This window comes from Pleurodeles waltl, chromosome 12 (genome assembly GCF_031143425.1).
Source record: "Pleurodeles waltl isolate 20211129_DDA chromosome 12, aPleWal1.hap1.20221129, whole genome shotgun sequence".
In the NCBI taxonomy this organism is placed as follows: Eukaryota; Metazoa; Chordata; class Amphibia; order Caudata; family Salamandridae; genus Pleurodeles; species Pleurodeles waltl.
Window position 1 is genome coordinate 534,082,178 of NC_090451.1, and position 23,559 is coordinate 534,105,736.

At 46.6% G+C, this 23,559-nt stretch overlaps 1 protein-coding gene across 1 annotated transcript in view; it reads left to right on the forward strand.

The window, feature by feature from the left end:
* AARS1 (alanyl-tRNA synthetase 1) overlaps positions 1-23,559 on the forward strand; it is a 328,287-nt gene that overhangs the window by 161,322 nt on the left and 143,406 nt on the right. Inside the window, exon 12 of the mRNA XM_069217537.1 lies at positions 5,806-5,984. Within this exon, the coding sequence (XP_069073638.1) occupies positions 5,806-5,984 (179 nt within the window). The remainder of the gene's footprint in view (positions 1-5,805; positions 5,985-23,559) is intronic.

Sequence of the window (23,559 nt, forward strand, 5' to 3'; positions counted from 1 at the left end):
AGGGAGGGACGCACTCCACGCAGTTAAGCCTGCTAGCACAAAAAATTTGGCATTGGGCAATTCACAACCAAATTCGCCTAATTGCACAGTTTATACCAGGGATACAAAATCAACTCGCAGACAATCTCTCTCGAGATCACCAACAGGTCCACGAATGGGAAATTCACCCCCAAATTCTGAACACTTATTTCAAACTCTGGGGAACACCTCAGATAGACTTGTTTGCGACAAGGGAGAACGCAAAATGCCAAAACTTCGCATCCAGATACCCACACAAACAATCCCAAGGCAATGCCCTATGGATGAACTGGTCAGGGATATTTGCTTACGCTTTTCCTCCTCTCCCTCTCCTTCCTTACCTGGTAAACAAACTCAGTCAAAGCAAACTCAAACTCATATTGATAGCACCAACTTGGGCAAGGCAACCCTGGTACACAACGCTGCTAGACCTATCAGTGGTACCCTGCATCAAATTGCCCAACAGGCCAGATCTGTTGACACAGCACAACCAAAAGATCAGACACCCAGATCCAGCATCGCTGAATCTAGCAATCTGGCTCCTGAAATCCTAGAATTCGGGCACTTACAACTTACCCAAGAATGTATGGAAGTCATAAAACAAGCAAGAAGGCCATCCACCAGGCACTGCTATGCAAGTAAATGGAAGAGGTTTGTTTGCTACTGCCATATTAATCAAATACAACCATTACACACAACTCCAGAACATGTAGTGGGTTACTTGCTTCACTTACAAAAATCTAACCTAGCTTTCTCTTCCATTAAGATTCACCTTGCAGCAATATCTGCATACCTGCAGACTACCTATTCAACTTCCCTATATAAAATACCAGTCATTAAAGCATTCATGGAGGGCCTTAGGAGAATTATACCACCAAGAACACTACCTGTTCCTTCATGGAACCTAAATGTTGTCCTAACTAGACTTATGGGTCCACCTTTTGAACCCATGCACTCCTGCAACATACAGTTCCTAACCTGGAAGGTGGCATTTCTCATCGCCATTACTTCCCTGAGAAGAGTAAGCGAGATTCAGGCGTTTACTATACAGGAACCTTTTATACAACTACACAAAAATAAAGTCGTCCTAAGGACCAATCCTAAATTTTTGCCAAAGGTTATTTCACCGTTCCATCTAAATCAAACAGTGGAACTTCCAGTGTTCTTTCCACAGCCAGATACCGTAGCTGAAAGGGCACTACATACATTAGATGTCAAAAGAGCATTGATGTATTACATTGACAGAACAAAGAACATCAGAAAGACTAAACAACTCTTTATTGCATTTCAAAAACCTCATGCAGGAAACCCAATTTCAAAACAAGGTATAGCCAGATGGATAGTTAAATGCATCCAAATCTGCTACCTTAAAGCTAAACGACAGCTGCCCATTACACCAAGGGCACACTCAACCAGAAAGAAAGGTGCTACCATGGCCTTTCTAGGAAACATCCCAATGCAAGAAATATGTAAGGCAGCCACATGGTCTACGCCTCACACATTCACCAAGCACTACTGTGTAGACGTGTTATCCGCACAACAAGCCACAGTAGGTCAAGCCGTATTAAGGACATTATTTCAGACTACTTCCACTCCTACAGGCTGATCCACCGCTTTTGGGGAAATAACTGCTTACTAGTCTATGCAGAACATGCGTATCTACAGCGACAGATGCCATCGAACTGAAAATGTCACTTACCCAGTGTACATCTGTTCGTGGCATCAGTCGCAGTAGATTCGCATGTGCCCACCCGCCTCCCCGGGAGCCTGTAGCAGTTTGGAAGTTACCTTCAATTATTTATATATGTATCATCTCAACCTTAAATAGGTGCATACTTAGTCACTCCATTGCATGGGCACTATTACTACAATTCAACTCCTACCTCACCCTCTGCGGGGGAAAAACAATCGAACATGGAGTCGACGCCCATGCGCAATGGAGACAAAAGGAGGAGTCACTCGGTCCCGTGACTCGAAAGACTTCTTCGAAGAAAAACAACTTGTAACACTCCGGCCCAACACCAGATGGCGAGCTATTGCAGAACATGCGAATCTACTGCGACTGATGCCACGAACAGATGTACACTGGGTAAGTGACATTTTCATTACTGACTAGCCTACTCAAACCAGGGCAAGCTTCCTCAGATCTCTGTTGGTCTTAAACGAGGCACTCATGGTGGCCCCTTGATCAAAATCATGCTTCGTCCCTTAGTCACTTGTCATGTAATCAGGTGTCATAGACTGCCCCTGGAACCCTTGATTTCCTAACCAGACTCTCCAGGCCTGGAAGCCTTGTAGTGCAGGCATGGACGAGCAAAGTGAGCCCAAGTTCTTTTTCTTCAGATGACCCACTAGGGAATGAAAGTATTTTTTTTCAGCTAGCCTAGCCCTATGGTCCTTGAACATAGTGGCTATTAACATCCATGCTTTATGGAACATAGCCAGCAAGCTCTTGTTGGCCGTCCTGGCTGAAGGACCTCAGAGCGTGACATGCCTAAACAGTTCAAGGTGGACACAGTGCTGCATATTCTGTACTGCAGACTGGCCTTGGCACCACCCTCTGGATAGGCCATGATGCTGGCACAAGCATAGTGCTTAGATGGAAAGCTTAGATGTGAGCAAAGAGATTTTAGGGGGCACCCAGTTGTCCCTCAAAGTCATGCCCGATAATGACTCCACTTTTCAGGCGAAAGTCTGGTTTGGTGCTATATTGATTTAAAGATAGTTGCGCCAAAGCACGATCCCTGGATTACTGTCGCCAGTCTGCTATTCCATCCACAGAGGAGGATGTTTAGGGGCTATTGAAGAAGATTAGCATACCGGCAATGCAAATGTTCTTTGGTGCAGCACCAATCCAGACATTTTGAGACAGTGCGTGCAATGGCTATCAAAACCGTTCACTCTAGCAGTGGTAGGCTGCCCTCGCAGTAGCCACTCCTTCATCCTGAACAAGAAAAAACTCAATTCCACCCATTACCCATATCATCCATCCACCAAATGGCAGTGCACAGGAAGGATAGCCCTGTCTTTATTGTTCTTATTTACTTGTCTAGATCTTCACCCTCCATCCACAGGAATGCAGGCAATAAGCTCCCACTACCTCGTTGGGGAAGCTGCCCTTATTTTCAGTCTTGTTTTATGCTAAACCAGGGGCATTTAAAATGAGCCCCACTGATTTAATCTTGTTCCTCTTTCTCAACTCCCATGCATGTATCACAGGCATGTTGTACACACATTCGACATAAACAAGTGATGTCAGAGCGCAGGTCTGGGATTCACATGACAGTAGAACTTTACATAAGAGAGTAAAGTAGGCCACAGTCTTACAGATGCAGAGAAAAATGTCTGCTCACACTGTAAATCATAACACAGTATGAAGCCACCACTGTTTTGTGCTATGCATGGGACGGACAGCAGTCGTCTTCCCACAGTGAGGGCATGTTGGTTCAATCCTCCAGGTTACAGGTCCTGGACCATGCATTGTTTGGGACAGGCCTCATCCCCTGCCCTTACGCTAGATTAGCCAAAATATAGAGTACACATGATCCCTGACTTCCCTCTTAGTTTACTGGCATTGCCACCAGGGAAGGGGCAGGAGTGTTTCTCAGTTCGTGTATAAACATTCACTTTTAATAAATACATTACTAAAGCATGATGTGGTAGCCCACTGTCATTTACAGACAGTACATTTTCCATTGAAATGACCAAAAACTTTCCCTTGAACTTGCAGCTTTTCTGATAAAACTATATAGTGAATTCAAAGCAATCTGAGAAAACGTTCAGAAAACATTTATCGTTTGCACAGCACCAAGTACGGTGTTCTGATTTGTTTTTATACTATTAAAATATTTTTTAATCCCACAAAGTATGAAAAATGGGCTTTCACAATACTGAAGTATATTTTGAAATGGTTGTACAGTTGACTTAGCTATTTAAATGTTGTGTGTTAGGAAAAATCTGACACCCTGCAGCCTCTCATTTCACACTCTTTGTGCAGCAGGTCAGACAGTTCAATTTAGAAAATACTTGAACTCTGCAGTTAGAAATGTCAACTGACTTCGGTCCTCTTTCACTGAACACAGAGCAAATGTGACAAGATAAAAAGATGATTTATAGGCATTGTATTGCTTCTTCACTTTCATAGTTAACAGAACACATAGCACCTGTTCTGTATCAACTTGCCAGAGCAGGCAAGTAGGTTCTAAATTTAGCTCGACTTCACAAAATCGGACTCACCATAGCGAGTGGGTGAGTAGATTTTTCGAGGCCTGGCATGCAGTTGGGCACTTGGGGCAAGGGAACACTCCTGTCTCAGCAGACAGTACAGACACATTGTTTGTAGGTCCTTGAACATTTGTTGCATCTGAAACCCCATCTTTTATGCAAATTAAATATTGTTTTGGTGGTGCTGGGCTCGTAAGCTTTCCAGACCCACAGTGCCCAAAGACCATGGGTTGCGTTTTTATTTGTGTTGGGAATGGAGGGGATTGCATGTAAGTGTAATTACATCCTCTTTGCTCTGGTCTTCGCTTGCCTCACCCTGTACATCTCAACGGTATACTTGTTGCCATCACATTTGTCCCTTACCAATGTATATTTTCTATTCTCTTTGCCTGAACCACAAGAAATAATGAAATGCCATCTTGGTGGTGTTTTGGGGGGGGGGGGGGGGGGGGTGTAAGGTCTTGGTGGATCATATGTGGTGGGCATAATTTTCTCTTGTTGCATGTGCTCTGATCCTGTCTTGCAGAAATATGTTTCAAACATGACAAAATATGCGTAACTTGAAAACAGGGTTTGGAAGTGTATTTTTTGAGAAACCTGTTCTGTTTTGGCAGCTACTTGTGAGCGGAATTCCACAACCTCTTTATTGACACGTGTATCCCTAATCTTGTGGATGTTCTGCTCAAATGCCTTGCTTTGAAATGGCATTGGACTACTACCACCTCTCGTTAGCTCTGAGGTTGAACACAAGTCGTACATCTAATTAGCAACTTGTAATGAATTGAAACTGAGAATGCTTTTAAGAGTGCCTACCAAAACTCTCCGCAGTGAGTAAAACTGATCTTTTAGATTTCCTACCAGCAATAGAAGTGATCTTACCAAAGAGCAAAGATCAACTGTGAACTTGATTCATGTCGGCACCCTTATAGAGCTCAGGTGTGGCAGATTGGTAGTGGATCATGACAGGCAACGGCACTGCTGTCTGTCTGTGGCCTTGTAACAGTATTGCTCTCCATTGTCTTCCATGGGATGTTTTCCAGGAGCATAAACATGTTCTCCTGTCATTGCCCCTCTGTCAGTCATGGTTATGCAGAAAATGATTTGAATGTGATTGCTTGGTTGTGTTGCTTGCCATCTTGCATCTTCTGTTTGGATCTGTTGATAAGCTGGTGGGTGCTGATGGCTCTCAGATGTTCTAATTGGCTTGTATGTTTTTAAGGTGACAGGCATGTCTCCAGAGTGTCCTCCAGTGCGCTTGTGTTCATTTTGCTAGGTGAACCAGTCATCATTTTAGATTTTAGGTTACTGCTGTTTCAGTCTTTCTGGTAAGGCAGTGCAGCTTCTGTGAAGATCATTGCAGAACCTACAAGTCACAGGTTAGACTGAATTTCACAAAATATGTGCTTTGGATTTGGGCTTTGATGATACTTGTTTACAGCACTGCAAAACAGAGGGACCCTTTCACCATGGACTTAATAAGAAACAAGCCCCCACGTTGATGTCTTTATAGTTTGATTTTTGCATCTTGCCAATTGACACTTTTCTGTGTTTGATCCTTTGCAGAGTTTGAAGGTGTTGTGGCCACTGTAAAAGCCCTACGAAGGGAGAAGGCATTTGTGGATGAGGTGACGACTGGGCAAGAGTGTGGGATTGTGCTGGACAGAACCTGTTTCTATGCAGAGCAGGGTGGTCAGACATATGATGAAGGCTACCTGCTCAAGGAGGATGACAGCACTGAGGATGTAAGTTTAACTGAGCTCTCTAATAGCGAGCAGAGAAAGGCTTACTGGAATTAAGTCAGGGATGTGCATTTATTAAATACACTATTTTCTGGCCCACACTACCTTTGCCAGTTCTAGGTGCTAGTCTGTGTCTTGTGATGGCTCACATAGGCTGCTGTAACATTGCTTCAGTAGCATGTGCTGTAGATTTAATTGTGCTGCGTACTCCTGCCATGTAGTATTGGGCTCAGACTTTTGCAAGTTGTTTTTCTTCAAAGAAGTCTTTCAGTCACAAAATGTGCTGCAACTCCTCCCTTGGTGGACAATGCACATGGGCTCCCACAGGAAGTTAATGACATGCTTTGAAGGCTCCAAACCTTACCAGCCACCAAAAGGCTGATTTTGTGGTGTTGCATCCACATTAAAATATTCTTGAAAACACTCACCTCCCTGTAGTTGCAAGAAAAAGGTTAAGTCATTTGCAGCATACACAAGGCTTTGTGGGCAGAGTGCCAGGATACCTGTAAGGAAATGCCTCCTTGGCATGGTTACCCCCTGACTTTTTGCCTTTGCTGATGCTAAGTTTTGATTTGAAAGTGTGCTGAGGTCTGCTAACCAGGCCCCAGCCCCAGTGTTCTTTCCCTAACCTGTACTTTTGTTTTCACAATTGGCTCACCCTGGCATCCAGGTAAGTCCCTTGTAACTGGTACCCCTGGTACCAAGGGCCCTGATGCCAGGGAAGGTCTCTAAGGGATGCAGCTTGTCTTATGCCACCCTGGGGACCCCTCACTCAGCACAGACACACTGCTTGCCAGCTTGTGTGTGCTGGTGAGGACAAAATGAGTAAGTCGACATGGCACTCCCCTCAGGGTGCCATGCCAACCTCACACTGCCTATGCAGTATAGATAAGTCACCCCTCTAGCAGGCCTTACAACCCTAAGGCAGGGTGCACTATACCATAGGTGAGGGCACCAGTGCATGAGCACTGTGCCCCTACAGTGTCTAAGCAAAACCTTAGACATTGTAAGTGCAGGGTAGCCATAAGAGTATATGGTCTGGGAGTCTGTCACACACGAACTCCACAGCACCATAATGGCTACACTGAAAACTGGGAAGTTTGGTATCAAACTTCTCAGCACAATAAATGCACACTGATGCCGGTGTGCATTTTATTGTAACATACACCCCAGAGGGCACCTTAGAGGTGCCCCCTGAAACCTTAACCAACTACCCGTGTAGGCTGACTGGTTTTAGCAGCCTGCCACACTCAAGACATGTTGCTGGCCACATGGGGAGAGTGCCTTTGTCACTCTGTGGCTAGTAACAAAGCCTGTACTGGGTGGAGATGCTTATCACCTCCCCTGCAGGAACTGTAACACCTGGCGGTGAGCCTCAAAGGCTCCCCCCCTTTGTTACAGCACCCCAGGGCATTCCAGCTAGTGGAGTTGCCCGCCCCGTCCGGCCACGGCCCCACTTTTGGCGGCAAGGCCGTAGGAGATAATGAGAAAAACAAGGAGGAGTCACTGGCCAGTTAGGACAGCCCCTAAGGCAACCTGAGCTGAGGTGACTCTGACTTTTAGAAATCCTCCATCTTGCAGATGGAGGATTCCCCCAATAGGGATAGGAATGTGACCCCCTCCCCTTGGGGGGAGGCACAAAGAGGGTGTAGCCACCCTCAGGGCTAGTAGCCATTGAGGTTTAAAAAGGCACTGCCGACGACTGCACCTATAAAGGGCCCGTCTATAAAGGGACCCGTCGACGAAGGGACCCGTCGACGAAGGGACAGCTAGTAGCCCGTCTCAACTCCATGTCAAATGCCAAGAGTTTGATGATGAGGAGGATCAGAATTACCAGCCTAGTTATGCCTCAACATCCTATCCACAGGCAGAACAACCATCGCCCCTCGCTATGCCTAGCACAGTAGTAGCAGATCTACAATATATGTTGAATGACTACTATAAAAGGTTTCCACCATCAACTCAGTCCACGCCACCTAGACCTGAGAGCTACCAGACACCTCGGCAAACGCAGACTACTAATCTTTTGGAAACACCACAGGCTAGCATACCAGTAACTAGCCAAACTCAGGAAGCTCACCCCTCGTCAGACAACGAAAGGGAAGAGGGTGAGCTAAGAGATTCAGCGGCTAGTGAATGGGATGATTATCTCGTCCCCACACCATCTCCACCGCCGCCAGCAGGTCCGATAGATTCTCCTACAGAGGACATAGGAGGTTTCCATAATTTAATAGCGAGGGCGGCAAAACGTTTTGGCCTTGCAATTGTTTCTCATGAAACCAAATGTTTTTTGTACGACTTCAAAGAGCCATCAAAGAGATCGGTAAGAGCTATACCCATTGTAGATTTCTTATGGCAGGAGGGTTTTGAAGGCAATGAAAAATCCGGCAACAGTGCCTTCACAAATGCCAAGGCTGGAGAAAAAGTACAAGGCCCCAGATGATTCTCCGGCCTGTCTAGTCTCACAGCCAAAACCTGATTCTGTTATATCACAGGCGGCTCAGCGACGTTCCAAAAACCCCTCCGCACCTAATAGTGTCTCCCCCCAGACAAGGAAGGGAGGAGATTAGACAATATCAGCAAGAAATTCTCCTCTGTTGCAGCGGTCACAGTTAAGGCGGCTAACTCCCTCGCCATCCTGGGAAGGTACGATCGCCAGATGTGGGCAGACATGTCTGCCTTTTTAGATCTACTGCCAGAAGACGTCCAGGTGGAAGCAAAAAAGGTCTTGCAGGAGGGAGAAAGGGTCTACGCAGAGATTATAGACAGCACAATAGACATTTCTCTCACTGGCTTCAGACAATTAGCTGGCGCAGCAGTCCTGCGCAGGCAAGGCTGGCTTAAGGCTACTTCATTCAGACCGGAAGTCCAGAGTCGTGTTCTCGACATGCCTTTTGATGGAGAAAGTTTGTTTGGTAAACATGTTGACGACATGTTGCAGGCTATCAAAACGGATACCGATACGGCAAAATCCCTAGGTACCTTGCAATATAAAAAACAACCTTTTCGTGGAGCAAGGGGTAGAGGAAATTACTCCTTTCGAGGTGGATACCAACAATACAGATCCCAATATCAGTCTTCCTCCACAGGATCACGACATCAGTACCACCAGCAACAGCAGCATTATAGATTACCACCGGCCGCAGCTTACAAACATCCAGCTAGAGGAAGAGGAGCTGCCCCGAGGAAGAGATACGGGCAGAAAACAATGACCCGTCGGTCATCTCAACGCTTCCCCACCCACCTACATCGAGGGTCGGAGGTCGCATCACTTCCTATTTCCCCCAATGGAAGGCTATAACATCGGTCAGATGGGTACTCGATGTAGTGGCCGGAGGTCATACTCTGGAATTCACACAAACACCACCAATTGTTCCTCCATCGGGCCCACCGCCTCCGAGGATGAACCAACTCCTCAAGGAAGTAAGAGTGATGCTGAGAAAAGGAGCGGTAGAACCAGTCCCTTTATCTCAAAAGAACAGAGGATTCTACTCCTGTTTTTTCCTCGTAAAGAAACCCTCAGGAGACTGGCGCCACATCCTGGACTTGAGAGCACTAAACAAGTTTCTAAAGAAACAGTCGTTCAGGATGGTAACACTGCAAGATGTCCTGCGTCTGTTAAATGCTGGAGATCTGATGGCATCCCTAGACCTCCAGGATGCTTATTTTCATATCCCCATATACTGCAACCATCGCAAATTCCTAAGGATCAGAGTGGGAAGTATGCACCTCCAATTCCGGGTTCTCCCATTCGGTCTCAAATCAGCCCCCAGAATCTTCACAAAAATGTTGGCTCCGGTGGCAGCACATCTCCGCCAGTCAGGTATCCAGGTCTTCCCTTACCTGGACGACTGGCTTATAAAGGCACCCTCAAAGTCGCAAGTAACAAGTCATATCTCCTATTGCCTTCAATTGTTACACAGCCTGGGGTTTGTAGTCAACTACCAGAAATCTCAGCTCCACCCCAAACAGGTATTAAGTTTCTTGGGAGCAATACTAGACACCGTCCGCAACAAAGCGTACCCATCTCACGAGAGGAAACAAAAGGTTCGATGGCATCTGTCGCTGTAGATACGCATGTTCTGCAATAGCTCGCCATCTGGTGTTGGGCCGGAGTGTTACAAGTTGTTTTTCTTCGAAGAAGTCTTTCGAGTCACGGGACCGAGTGACTCCTCCTTTTGTCTCCATTGCGCATGGGCGTCGACTCCATCTTCGATTGTTTTTTTTCCGCCATCGGGTTCGGACGTGTTCCTGTCGCTCCGAGTTTCGGAACGGACAAAATAGTTAATTTCGGAAGATTTTCGTCGGTATTGTTGCGTTCGGGATCGGCGTACTTAGATTCAACACCGCATCGAAGATCGAAGAGCTCCGGTGCCCTTCGGGGTAGTTTTTCGATCCTCCGTCGGGGCCTGGTCGGCCCGACCGCGTGCTGAGGAACGCCGATGGAACGGACCCCGTTCCGTTTCTGCCCCAAATGCCACAATAAATACCCCTACACAGACCAACACTTGGTCTGCAACCTGTGCCTGTCACCTGAGCACAGCGAAGACACCTGCGAGGCCTGTCGTGCGTTCCGGTCCCGAAAAACACTCCGAGACCGTCGAGCCAGAAGACTTCAAATGGCGTCCGCACCGACAGCCCGACGGGAGTTCGAGGAACAGGAGGAGGAAGGTACCTTCTCGATCCAAGACTCAGACTCCGAAGGATTCGACGATACACAAACCGTGAGTAAGACGTCGAAAAACACACAGAGAAACATTTACAAGGCCCAGGGGACGCCACTGCCACCAGGCCATGGCTCCACCCATAAATTCGGTGACCGACCGTCGGCACCGAAAAAGGCCAAAACAGTGCCGAGATCGTCCGACTCCGGTCGAGACACCGGCACGCAGCCTTCTCGGGACCGAGAAAGTGCTGGAGACAAGCCTCGACACCGAGATACCGGTGTGGACACGGCTCGACGCCGAGACAGCGGCACCGAAACAGATCGACGCCGAGAGGTTTCGGCCCCGAAAAGGAAAAAAGTCACCTCGGAGCCGAAAAAACACGCAGACAAAGTTTCGACGCCGAAACAAACTGCAAGCGACCCAGCTTCAGGCTCTTATACAGAAGAGCACTCGCTAACCTCCCAAATGCAAAAGCATAGGTTTGAGGAAGAGCTACAAGCAACTGATGTGGACCATACGCAAAAGCGTATCTTCATTCAGCAGGGGACAGGAAAAATAAGCACCCTTCCCCCCATTAGGAGAAAGAGAAGGTTGGAGTTCCAGACGGAACAAGCACCACAACCAAAAGTGGTTAAAAGAATTACACCACCACCCTCTCCTCCGCCCGTGATTAACGTTTCACCAGCACAAACTCCATCTCACTCCCCAGCTCACACCACCATGAGCCAGGGTCACCAAGATCAGGACGCATGGGACCTATACGACGCCCCAGTGTCAGATAACAGCCCGGAGGCCTACCCTACAAAGCCATCTCCACCAGAAGACAGCACCGCGTACTCTCAGGTGGTGGCTAGAGCAGCACAATTTCATAACGTAAGCCTCCACTCAGAACAGGTCGAGGATGATTTCTTGTTCAACACACTCTCCTCCACCCACAGCTCCTACCAAAGCCTGCCTATGCTCCCTGGTATGCTCCGGCACGCAAAAGACATATTTAAGGAGCCGGTCAAAAGTAGGGCAATCACACCACGGGTGGAAAAGAAGTATAAGCCGCCTCCTACGGACCCGGTTTTCATCACTACACAGCTGCCACCAGACTCTGTTGTTGTAGGAGCAGCTAGGAAAAGGGCCAACTCTCACACATCTGGAGATGCACCACCCCCAGATAAAGAAAGCCGCAAGTTCGATGCAGCTGGTAAAAGAGTCGCAGCACAAGCTGCAAACCAGTGGCGCATCGCGAACTCCCAGGCACTACTTGCGCGCTATGACAGAGCCCACTGGGACGAGATGCAACATCTCATTGAACATCTGCCCAAGGACTTCCAAAATAGGGCGAAACAAGTGGTTGAGGAGGGACAGACCATCTCCAACAACCAGATACGTTCCTCCATGGACGCTGCAGATACAGCTGCACGGACAATTAATACATCTGTAACTATCAGACGGCATGCATGGCTCCGAACGTCTGGATTTAAACCAGAGATTCAACAAGCAGTTCTCAATATGCCTTTTAATGAAAAAGAACTGTTCGGTCCAGAAGTGGACACAGCGATTGAGAAACTCAAAAAAGATACGGACACTGCCAAAGCCATGGGCGCACTCTACTCCCCGCAGAGCAGAGGGAATTACAGCACATTCCGTAAAACGCCCTTTCGAGGGGGGTTTCGGGGTCAAAGCACACAAGCCAGCACCTCACAAGCAACACCGTCCACTTACCAGGGACAGTATAGAGGAGGTTTTCGGGGACAATATAGAGGAGGGCAATTCCCTAGAAATAGAGGGAGATTTCAAAGCCCCAAAACCCCTACTACTAAACAATGACTCACATGTCACTCACCCCCTCCACACAACACCAGTGGGGGGAAGAATAGGTCATTATTACAAAGCATGGGAGGAAATCACTACAGACACTTGGGTTCTAGCAATTATCCAACATGGTTATTGCATAGAATTTCTACAATTCCCTCCAAACATACCACCAAAAGCACAAAATTTAACAACACACCATTCCAATCTCCTGGAGATAGAAGTGCAGGCACTATTGCAAAAGAATGCAATCGAATTAGTGCCAAACACACAAATAAACACAGGAGTTTACTCACTGTACTTTCTGATACCAAAGAAGGACAAAACGCTGAGACCAATCCTAGACCTCAGAGTAGTGAACACTTTCATCAAATCAGACCACTTCCACATGGTCACACTACAAGAAGTATTGCCATTGCTAAAACTACACGACTACATGGCAACTTTAGACCTCAAGGATGCTTATTTCCATATACCAATACACCCATCTCACAGGAAATACCTAAGGTTCGTATTCAAAGGAATACATTACCAATTCAAGGTACTGCCTTTCGGATTAACAACCGCACCAAGAGTCTTTACCAAATGTCTAGCGGTAGTCGCTGCACACATAAGAAGGCAGCAAATACATGTGTTCCCATATTTGGACGACTGGCTAATCAAGGCCCATTCGTTCATACAGTGCTCAAATCACACAAATCAGATCATACAAACCCTCTTCAAACTCGGGTTCACCGTCAATTTCACAAAATCCAAAATTCTGCCACGCAAGGTACAACAATACCTGGGAGCCATAATAGACACATCAAAGGGAGTAGCCACTCCAAGTCCACAAAGAATTCAAAATTTCAACACCATCATACAACGCATGTATCCAACACAAAAGATACAGGCAAAGATGGTATTACAACTCCTAGGCATGATGTCATCATGCATAGCCATTGTCCCAAACGCAAGACTGCACATGAGGCCCTTACAACAATGCCTAGCATCACAGTGGTCTCAAGCACAGGGTCACCTTCTAGATCTGGTGTTAATAGACCGCCAAACTTACCTCTCGCTTCTATGGTGGAACAACATAAATTTAAACAAGGGGCGGCCTTTCCAAGACCCAGTGCCACAATACGTAATAACAACAGATGCTTCCATGACAGGGTGGGGAGCACACCTCAATCAACACAGCATACAAGGACAATGGAACGTACATCAAACAAAACTGCATATCAATCACCTAGAACTGCTAGCAGTTTTTCAAGCACTAAAAGCTTTCCAACCAATAATAGTTCACAAATACATTCTCGTCAAAACAGACAACATGACAACAATGTATTATCTAAACAAGCAGGGAGGGACGCACTCCACGCAGTTAAGCCTGCTAGCACAAAAAATTTGGCATTGGGCAATTCACAACCAAATTCGCCTAATTGCACAGTTTATACCAGGGATACAAAATCAACTCGCAGACAATCTCTCTCGAGATCACCAACAGGTCCGCGAATGGGAAATTCACCCCCAAATTCTGAACACTTATTTCAAACTCTTGGGAACACCTCAGATAGACTTGTTTGCGACAAGGGAGAACGCAAAATGCCAAAACTTCGCATCCAGGTACCCACACAAACAATCCCAAGGCAATGCCCTATGGATGAACTGGTCAGGGATATTTGCTTACGCTTTTCCTCCTCTCCCTCTCCTTCCTTACCTGGTAAACAAACTCAGTCAAAGCAAACTCAAACTCATATTGATAGCACCAACTTGGGCAAGGCAACCCTGGTACACAACGCTGCTAGACCTATCAGTGGTACCCTGCATCAAATTGCCCAACAGGCCAGATCTGTTGACACAGCACAACCAAAAGATCAGACACCCAGATCCAGCATCGCTGAATCTAGCAATCTGGCTCCTGAAATCCTAGAATTCGGGCACTTACAACTTACCCAAGAATGTATGGAAGTCATAAAACAAGCAAGAAGGCCATCCACCAGGCACTGCTATGCAAGTAAATGGAAGAGGTTTGTTTGCTACTGCCATATTAATCAAATACAACCATTACACACAACTCCAGAACATGTAGTGGGTTACTTGCTTCACTTACAAAAATCTAACCTGGCTTTCTCTTCCATTAAAATACACCTTGCAGCAATATCTGCATACCTGCAAACTACCTATTCAACTTCCCTATATAAAATACCAGTCATTAAAGCATTCATGGAGGGCCTTAGGAGAATTATACCACCAAGAACACCACCTGTTCCTTCATGGAACCTAAATGTTGTCCTAACTAGACTTATGGGTCCACCTTTTGAACCCATGCACTCCTGCGACATACAGTTCCTAACCTGGAAGGTGGCATTTCTCATCGCCATTACTTCCCTGAGAAGAGTAAGCGAGATTCAGGCGTTTACTATACAGGAACCTTTTATACAACTACACAAAAATAAAGTCGTCCTAAGGACCAATCCTAAATTTTTGCCAAAGGTTATTTCACTGTTCCATCTAAATCAAACAGTGGAACTTCCAGTGTTCTTTCCACAGCCAGATACCGTAGCTGAAAGGGCACTACATACATTAGATGTCAAAAGAGCATTAATGTATTACATTGACAGAACAAAAAACATCAGAAAGACTAAACAACTCTTTATTGCATTTCAAAAACCTCACGCAGGAAACCCAATTTCAAAACAAGGTATAGCCAGATGGATAGTTAAATGCATCCAAATCTGCTACCTTAAAGCTAAACGACAGCTGCCCATTACACCAAGGGCACACTCAACCAGAAAGAAAGGTGCTACCATGGCCTTTCTAGGAAACATCCCAATGCAAGAAATATGTAAGGCAGCCACATGGTCTACGCCTCACACATTCACCAAGCACTACTGTGTAGACGTGTTATCCGCACAACAAGCCACAGTAGGTCAAGCTGTATTAAGGACATTATTTCAGACTACTTCCACTCCTACAGGCTGATCCACCGCTTTTGGGGAAATAACTGCTTACTAGTCTATTGCAGAACATGCGTATCTACAGCGACAGATGCCATCGAACTGAAAATGTCACTTACCCAGTGTACATCTGTTCGTGGCATCAGTCGCAGTAGATTCGCATGTGCCCACCCGCCTCCCCGGGAGCCTGTAGCAGTTTGGAAGTTACCTTCAATTATTTATATATGTATCATCTCAACCTTAAATAGGTGCATACTTAGTCACTCCATTGCATGGGCACTATTACTACAATTCAACTCCTACCTCACCCTCTGCGGGGAAAAACAATCGAAGATGGAGTCGACGCCCATGCGCAATGGAGACAAAAGGAGGAGTCACTCGGTCCCGTGACTCGAAAGACTTCTTCGAAGAAAAACAACTTGTAACACTCCGGCCCAACACCAGATGGCGAGCTATTGCAGAACATGCGAATCTACTGCGACTGATGCCACGAACAGATGTACACTGGGTAAGTGACATTTTCATTAACCTCCGTGGCAGACAGGGTCTCCAGAAAAAAGTTTGTTTCAGTCCGCATCTACAAATCATTGCTCTGGATGATATCATCATGCATTCCGCTAGTCCCAGATTCCAGGCTCCATATGCGACCCCTGCAAGAGCAATTGGACATACAATGGACCCAGGTCAACGGTTCCTTCGAAGACAAGATTCGCATAACGCCTCTAATGAAGAACACCATGAGGTGGTGGGCGACTCTAACCAATTTGTCAAACGGACTGTCATTCCTTCTTCAAACACCAGGTTACATAGTAACAACGGATGCCTCTCTCGAAGGATGGGGTGCACACTGCCAGGACCTGCAAATCAGCGGAACCTGGAATGCGAAAGAGGGTCAGCTCCACATCAATTACCTAGAACTCAAGGCAATACACTTAGCTCTAAAAGCTTTCTTGCCAAAGATACAAAATTCAAGCGTCTTAATCAGGACAGACAACACAACCAGCATGTTTTATCTAAACAAGCAAGGAGGCACGAGATCCCTGCAACTCTCGCAGCTAGCACAGCAAATCTGGACATGGGCCATCAAGCACAATATTTCACTGAAAGCGGAGCATGTGCCAGGACAAACCAATGTTATAGCGGACACCCTGAGCAGGACAGTGATTCCTTATCACAAGTGGGAGCTAGACCAAAAAACTCTCAACAGCCTTTTTCTATTATAGGGCAAACCGAACCTAGACCTATTTGCCACTCTCGAGAACAAGAAATGCCAGTTCTAAGCAAGTTGGCTTCCCCAAAAAGATTTGTGGGGGAATGCGTTTTCGATGAGATGGGCCGGAGTTTATGCCTACGCTTTTCCTCCGATCCCGCTCATTCCGAGAGTCATCAACAAACTGAAGTCAGAGGGGTGTCGCCTTCTGCTCATAGCTCCCAGATGGCCCAGACAAGTCTGGTACACGGAGCTCCTCATGCTCTCCGAATGGCCACATCTACGACTCAGACAGAGTCCGACGCTTTTAACGATGCACCAGGGACAAGTCAGACACCCAGATCCGTCGTCTCTTCATTTGTCGGCTTGGCTCCTGGATACAATGAATACTTGAATCTCAACATTTCCCCGGAGTGTAGAGACATCTTGGCAAAAGCTAGAGCTGACACTACCAACAAAACCTATAAACTTAAATGGAAACGTTTTTGTATATGGTGTGCAGCAGAAGATATACATCCTTTGTCCTCTCCTCCAGAACAGGTATTTCCATATCTCCTGCTCCTGGCAAAATCAGGACTTGCATATTCCTCCATTCGGGTACATCTGGCAGCAATCTCCAGATACCGCAGATCACCACACAGAGTCTCATTGTGTTCCACAAGAATTGTCAAGCAATTCATGAAGGGCCTTTTTCGGGTCTTCCCACCAGTTAGAAAACCTCTGCCATTATGGTCCCTGAATGTTGTGTTGATGCAGCTCATGAAAGCTCCTTTTGAGCCGATCCACAAAGCTGATCTAAAATTCATTTAATGGAAAACAGCATTACTGCTAGCTCTTACTTCAGCCAAAAGAGTCAGCGACATTCAGGCTTTCACTGTCAGACAGCCTTTCCTCCAATTCACAAACTCAGGTGTGATCCTGCGAACAAATCCTAAATTCATCCCGAAAGTTCCCTCAACGTTTCACTTGAATGAACCAGTCATCTTAAAAACCTTTTTTCCAAATCCGCAAACAGTAGCCGAAAAGACAGTTCGATGGCATCTGTCGCTGTAGATACGCATGTTCTGCAATAGCTCGCCATCTGGTGTTGGGCCGGAGTGTTACAAGTTGTTTTTCTTCGAAGAAGTCTTTCGAGTCACGGGACCGAGTGACTCCTCCTTTTGTCTCCATTGCGCATGGGCGTCGACTCCATCTTCGATTGTTTTTTTTCCGCCATCGGGTTCGGACGTGTTCCTGTCGCTCCGAGTTTCGGAACGGAAAATTAGCTAATTTCGGAAGATTTTCGTCGGTATTGTTGCGTTCGGGATCGGCGTACTTAGATTCCACACCGCATCGAAGATCGAAGAGCTCCGGTGCCCTTCAGGGTAGTTTTTTCGATCCCCCGTCGGGGCCTGGTCGGCCCGACCGCGTGCTGAAGAACGCCGATGGAACGGACCCCGTTCCGTTTCTGCCCCAAATGCCACAATAAATACCCCTACACAGACCAACACTTGGTCTGCCACCTGTGCCTGTCACCTGAGCACAGCGAAGACACCTGCGAGGCCTGTCGTGCGTTCCGGTCCCGAAAAACACTCCGAGACCGTCGAGCCAGAAGACTTCAGATGGCGTCCGCACAGACAGCCCAACAGGAGTTCGAGGAACAGGAAGAGGAAGGTACCTTCTCGATCAAAGACTCAGACTCCGAAGGATTCGACGATACACAAACCGTGAGTAAGACGTCGAAAACCACACAGAGACACATTTACAAGGCCCAGGGGACGCCACTGCCATCCGGCCATGGCTCCACCCATAAATTCGGTGACCGACTGTCGGCACCGAAAAAGGCCCAAACAGTGCCGAGGTCGTCCGACTCCGGTCGAGACACCGGCACGCAGCCTTCTCGGGACCGAGAAAGTGCTGGAGACAAGCCTCGACACCGAGATGCCGGTGTGGACACGGCTCGACGCCGAGGCAGCGGCACCGAAGCAGATCGACGCCGAGAGGTTTCGGCCCCGAAAAAGAAAAAAGTCACCTCGGAGCCGAAAAAACACGCAGACAGGGTTTCGATGCCGAAACAAACTGCAAGTGACCCAGCTTCAGGCTCTTATACAGAAGAGCACTCGCTAACCTCCCAAATGCAAAAGCATAGGTTTGAGGAAGAGCTACAAGCAACTGATGTGGACCATACGCAAAAGCGTATCTTCATACAGCAGGGGACATGAAAGACAAGCACCCTTCCCCCTATTAGGAGAAAGAGAAGGTTGGAGTTCCAGACTGAACAGACACCACAACCAAAAGTGGTGAAAAGAGTTACCCCACCACCCTCTCCTCCGCCCGTGATTCACGTCTCACCAGCACAAACTCCATCACTCTCCCCAGCTCACACCACCATGAGCCAGGGTGACCAAGATCAGGACGCATGGGACCTATACGACGCCCCAGTGTCAGATAATAGTCCGGAGGCATACCCTACGAAGCCATCTCCACCAGAGGACAGCACCGCGTATTCTCAAGTGGTGGCTAGAGCAGCACAATTTAACAACGTAAGCCTCCACTCAGAACAGGTCGAGGATGATTTTTTTATTCAACACACTCTCCTCCACCCACAGCTCGTACCAAAGCCTGCCTATGCTCCCTGGTATGCTCCGGCACGCAAAAGACATCTTTAAGGAGCCGGTCAAAAGCAGGTCAATCACACCAAGGGTGGAAAAAAAGTATAAGGCGCCTCCTACAGACCCGGTTTTCATCACTACACAGCTGCCACCAGACTCTGTTGTTGTAGGAGCAGCTAGGAAAAGGGCCAACTCTCACACATCTGGAGATGCACCACCCCCAGATAAAGAAAGCCGCAAGTTCGATGCAGCTGGTAAAAGAGTCGCAGCACAAGCTGCAAACCAGTGGCGCATCGCGAACTCCCAGGCACTACTTGCGCGCTATGACAGAGCCCACTGGGACGAGATGCAACATCTCATTGAACATCTGCCCAAGGACTTACAAAATAGGGCAAAACAAGTGGTTGAGGAGGGACAGGCCATTTCCAACAACCAGATCCGCTCCTCCATGGACGCTGCAGATACAGCTGCACGGACAATTAATACATCTGTAACTATCAGAAGGCATGCATGGCTCCGAACGTCTGGATTTAAACCAGAGATTCAACAAGCAGTTCTCAATATGCCTTTTAATGAAAAAGAACTGTTCGGTCCAGAAGTGGACACAGCGATTGAGAAACTCAAAAAAGATACGGACACTGCCAAAGCCATGGGCGCACTCTACTCCCCGCAGAGCAGAGGGAATTACAGCACATTCCGTAAAACGCCCTTTCGAGGGGGGTTTCGGGGTCAGAGCACACAAGCCAGCACCTCACAAGCAACACCGTCCAGTTACCAGGGACAGTATAGAGGAGGTTTTCGGGGACAATATAGAGGAGGGCAATTCCCTAGAAATAGAGGAAGATTTCAAAGCCCCAAAACCCCTACTACTAAACAGTGACTCACATGTCACTCACCCCCTCCACACAACACCAGTGGGGGGAAGAATAGGTCATTATTACAAAGCATGGGAGGAAATCACTACAGACACTTGGGTTCTAGCAATTATCCAGCATGGTTATTGCATAGAATTTCTACAATTCCCTCCAAACATACCACCAAAAGCACAAAATTTAACAACACACCACTCCAATCTCCTGGAGATAGAAGTGCAGGCACTATTGCAAAAGAATGCAATCGAATTAGTGCCAAACACACAAATAAACACAGGTGTTTACTCACTGTACTTTCTGATACCAAAGAAGGACAAAACGCTGAGACCAATCCTAGACCTCAGAGTAGTGAACACTTTCATCAAATCGGACCACTTCCACATGGTCACACTACAAGAAGTATTGCCATTGCTAAAACTACACGACTACATGGCAACTTTAGACCTCAAGGACGCTTATTTCCATATACCAATACACCCATCGCACAGGAAATACCTAAGGTTTGTATTCAAAGGAATACATTACCAATTCAAGGTACTGCCTTTCGGATTAACAACCGCACCAAGAGTCTTTACCAAATGCCTAGCGGTAGTCGCTGCACACATAAGAAGGCAGCAAATACATGTGTTCCCATATTTGGACGACTGGCTAATCAAGGCCCATTCGTTCATAGAGTGCTCAAATCACACAAATCAGATCATACAAACCCTCTTCAAACTCGGGTTCACCGTCAACTTTACAAAATCCAACATTCTGCCGCGCAAGGTACAACAATACCTAGGAGCCATAATAGACACATCAAAGGGAGTAGCCACTCCAAGTCCACAAAGAATTCTAAATTTCAACACCATCATACAACGCATGTATCCAACACAAAAGATACAAGCAAAAATGGTATTACAACTCCTAGGCATGATGTCTTCATGCATAGCCATTGTCCCAAACGCAAGACTGCACATGAGGCCCTTACAACAATGCCTAGCATCACAGTGGTCTCAAGCACAGGGTCACCTTCTAGATCTGGTGTTAATAGACCGCCAAACTTACCTCTCGCTTCTGTGGTGGAACAACATAAATTTAAACAAGGGGCGGCCTTTCCAAGACCCAGTGCCACAATACGTAATAACAGATGCTTCCATGACAGGGTGGGGAGCACACCTCGATCAACACAGCATACAAGGACAATGGAACGTACATCAAACAAAACTGCATATCAATCTCCTAGAACTTCTAGCAGTTTTTCAAGCACTAAAAGCTTTCCAACCAATAATAGTTCACAAATACATTCTCGTCAAAACAGACAACATGACAACAATGTATTATCTAAACAAGCAGGGGGGGACGCACTCCACGCAGTTAAGCCTGCTAGCACAAAAGATTTGGCGTTGGGCAATTCACAACCAAATTCGCCTAATAGCACAATTTATACCAGGGATCCAAAATCAACTCGCAGACAATCTCTCTCGAGATCACCAACAGGTCCACGAATGGGAGATTCACCCCCAAATTCTGAACACTTATTTCAAACTCTGGGGAACACCTCAGATAGACTTGTTTGCGACAAGGGAGAACGCAAAATGCCAAAACTTCGCATCCAGATACCCACACGAACAATCCCAAGGCAATGCCCTATGGATGAACTGGTCAGGGATATTTGCTTACGCTTTTCCTCCTCTCCCTCTCCTTCCTTACCTGGTAAACCAACTCAGTCAAAGCAAACTCAAACTCATATTGATAGCACCAACTTGGGCAAGGCAACCCTGGTACACAACGCTGCTAGACCTATCAGTGGTACCCTGCATCAAATTGCCCAACAGGCCAGATCTGTTGACACAGCACAACCAAAAGATCAGACACCCAGATCCAGCATCGCTGAATCTAGCAATCTGGCTCCTGAAATCCTAGAATTCGGGCACTTACAACTTACCCAAGAATGTATGGAAGTCATAAAACAAGCTAGAAGGCCATCCACCAGGCACTGCTATGCAAGTAAATGGAAGAGGTTTGTTTGCTACTGCCATATTAATCAAATACAACCATTACACACAACTCCAGAACATGTAGTGGGTTACTTGCTTCACTTACAAAAATCTAACCTGGCTTTCTCTTCCATTAAAATACACCTTGCAGCAATATCTGCATACCTGCAGACTACCTATTCAACTTCCCTATATAAGATACCAGTCATTAAAGCATTCATGGAGGGCCTCAGGAGAATTATACCACCAAGAACACCACCTGTTCCTTCATGGAACCTAAATGTGGTCCTAACTAGACTTATGGGTCCACCTTTTGAACCCATGCACTCCTGCGACATACAGTTCCTAACCTGGAAGGTGGCATTTCTCATCGCCATTACTTCCCTAAGAAGAGTAAGCGAGATTCAGGCGTTTACAATACAGGAACCTTTTATACAACTACACAAAAATAAAGTCGTCCTAAGGACCAATCCTAAATTTTTGCCAAAGGTTATTTCACCGTTCCATCTAAATCAAACAGTGGAACTTCCAGTGTTTTTTTCCACAGCCAGATACCGTAGCTGAAAGGGCACTACATACATTAGATGTCAAAAGAGCATTGATGTATTACATTGACAGAACAAAAAACATCAGAAAGACTAAACAACTATTTATTGCATTTCAAAAACCTCATGCAGGAAACCCAATATCAAAACAAGGTATAGCCAGATGGATAGTTAAATGCATCCAAATCTGCTACCTTAAAGCTAAACGACAGCTGCCCATTACACCAAGGGCACACTCAACCAGAAAGAAAGGTGCTACCATGGCCTTTCTAGGAAACATCCCAATGCAAGAAATATGTAAGGCAGCCACATGGTCTACGCCTCACACATTCACCAAGCACTACTGTGTAGACGTGTTATCCGCACAACAAGCCACAGTAGGTCAAGCCGTATTAAGAACATTATTTCACACTACTTCCACTCCTACAGGCTGATCCACCGCTTTTGGGGAAATAACTGCTTACTAGTCTATGCAGAACATGCGTATCTACAGCGACAGATGCCATCGAACTGAAAATGTCACTTACCCAGTGTACATCTGTTCGTGGCATCAGTCGCAGTAGATTCGCATGTGCCCACCCGCCTCCCCGGGAGCCTGTAGCAGTTTGGAAGTTACCTTCAATTATTTATATATGTATCATCTCAACCTTAAATACGTGCATACTTAGTCACTCCATTGCATGGGCACTATTACTACAATTCAACTCCTACCTCACCCTCTGCGGGGAAAAACAATCGAAGATGGAGTCGACGCCCATGCGCAATGGAGACAAAAGGAGGAGTCACTCGGTTCCGTGACTCGAAAGACTTCTTCGAAGAAAAACAACTTGTAACACTCCGGCCCAACACCAGATGGCGAGCTATTGCAGAACATGCGAATCTACTGCGACTGATGCCACGAACAGATGTACACTGGGTAAGTGACATTTTCATTACATTCCCTTGATATTAAAAGATATTTAAAGT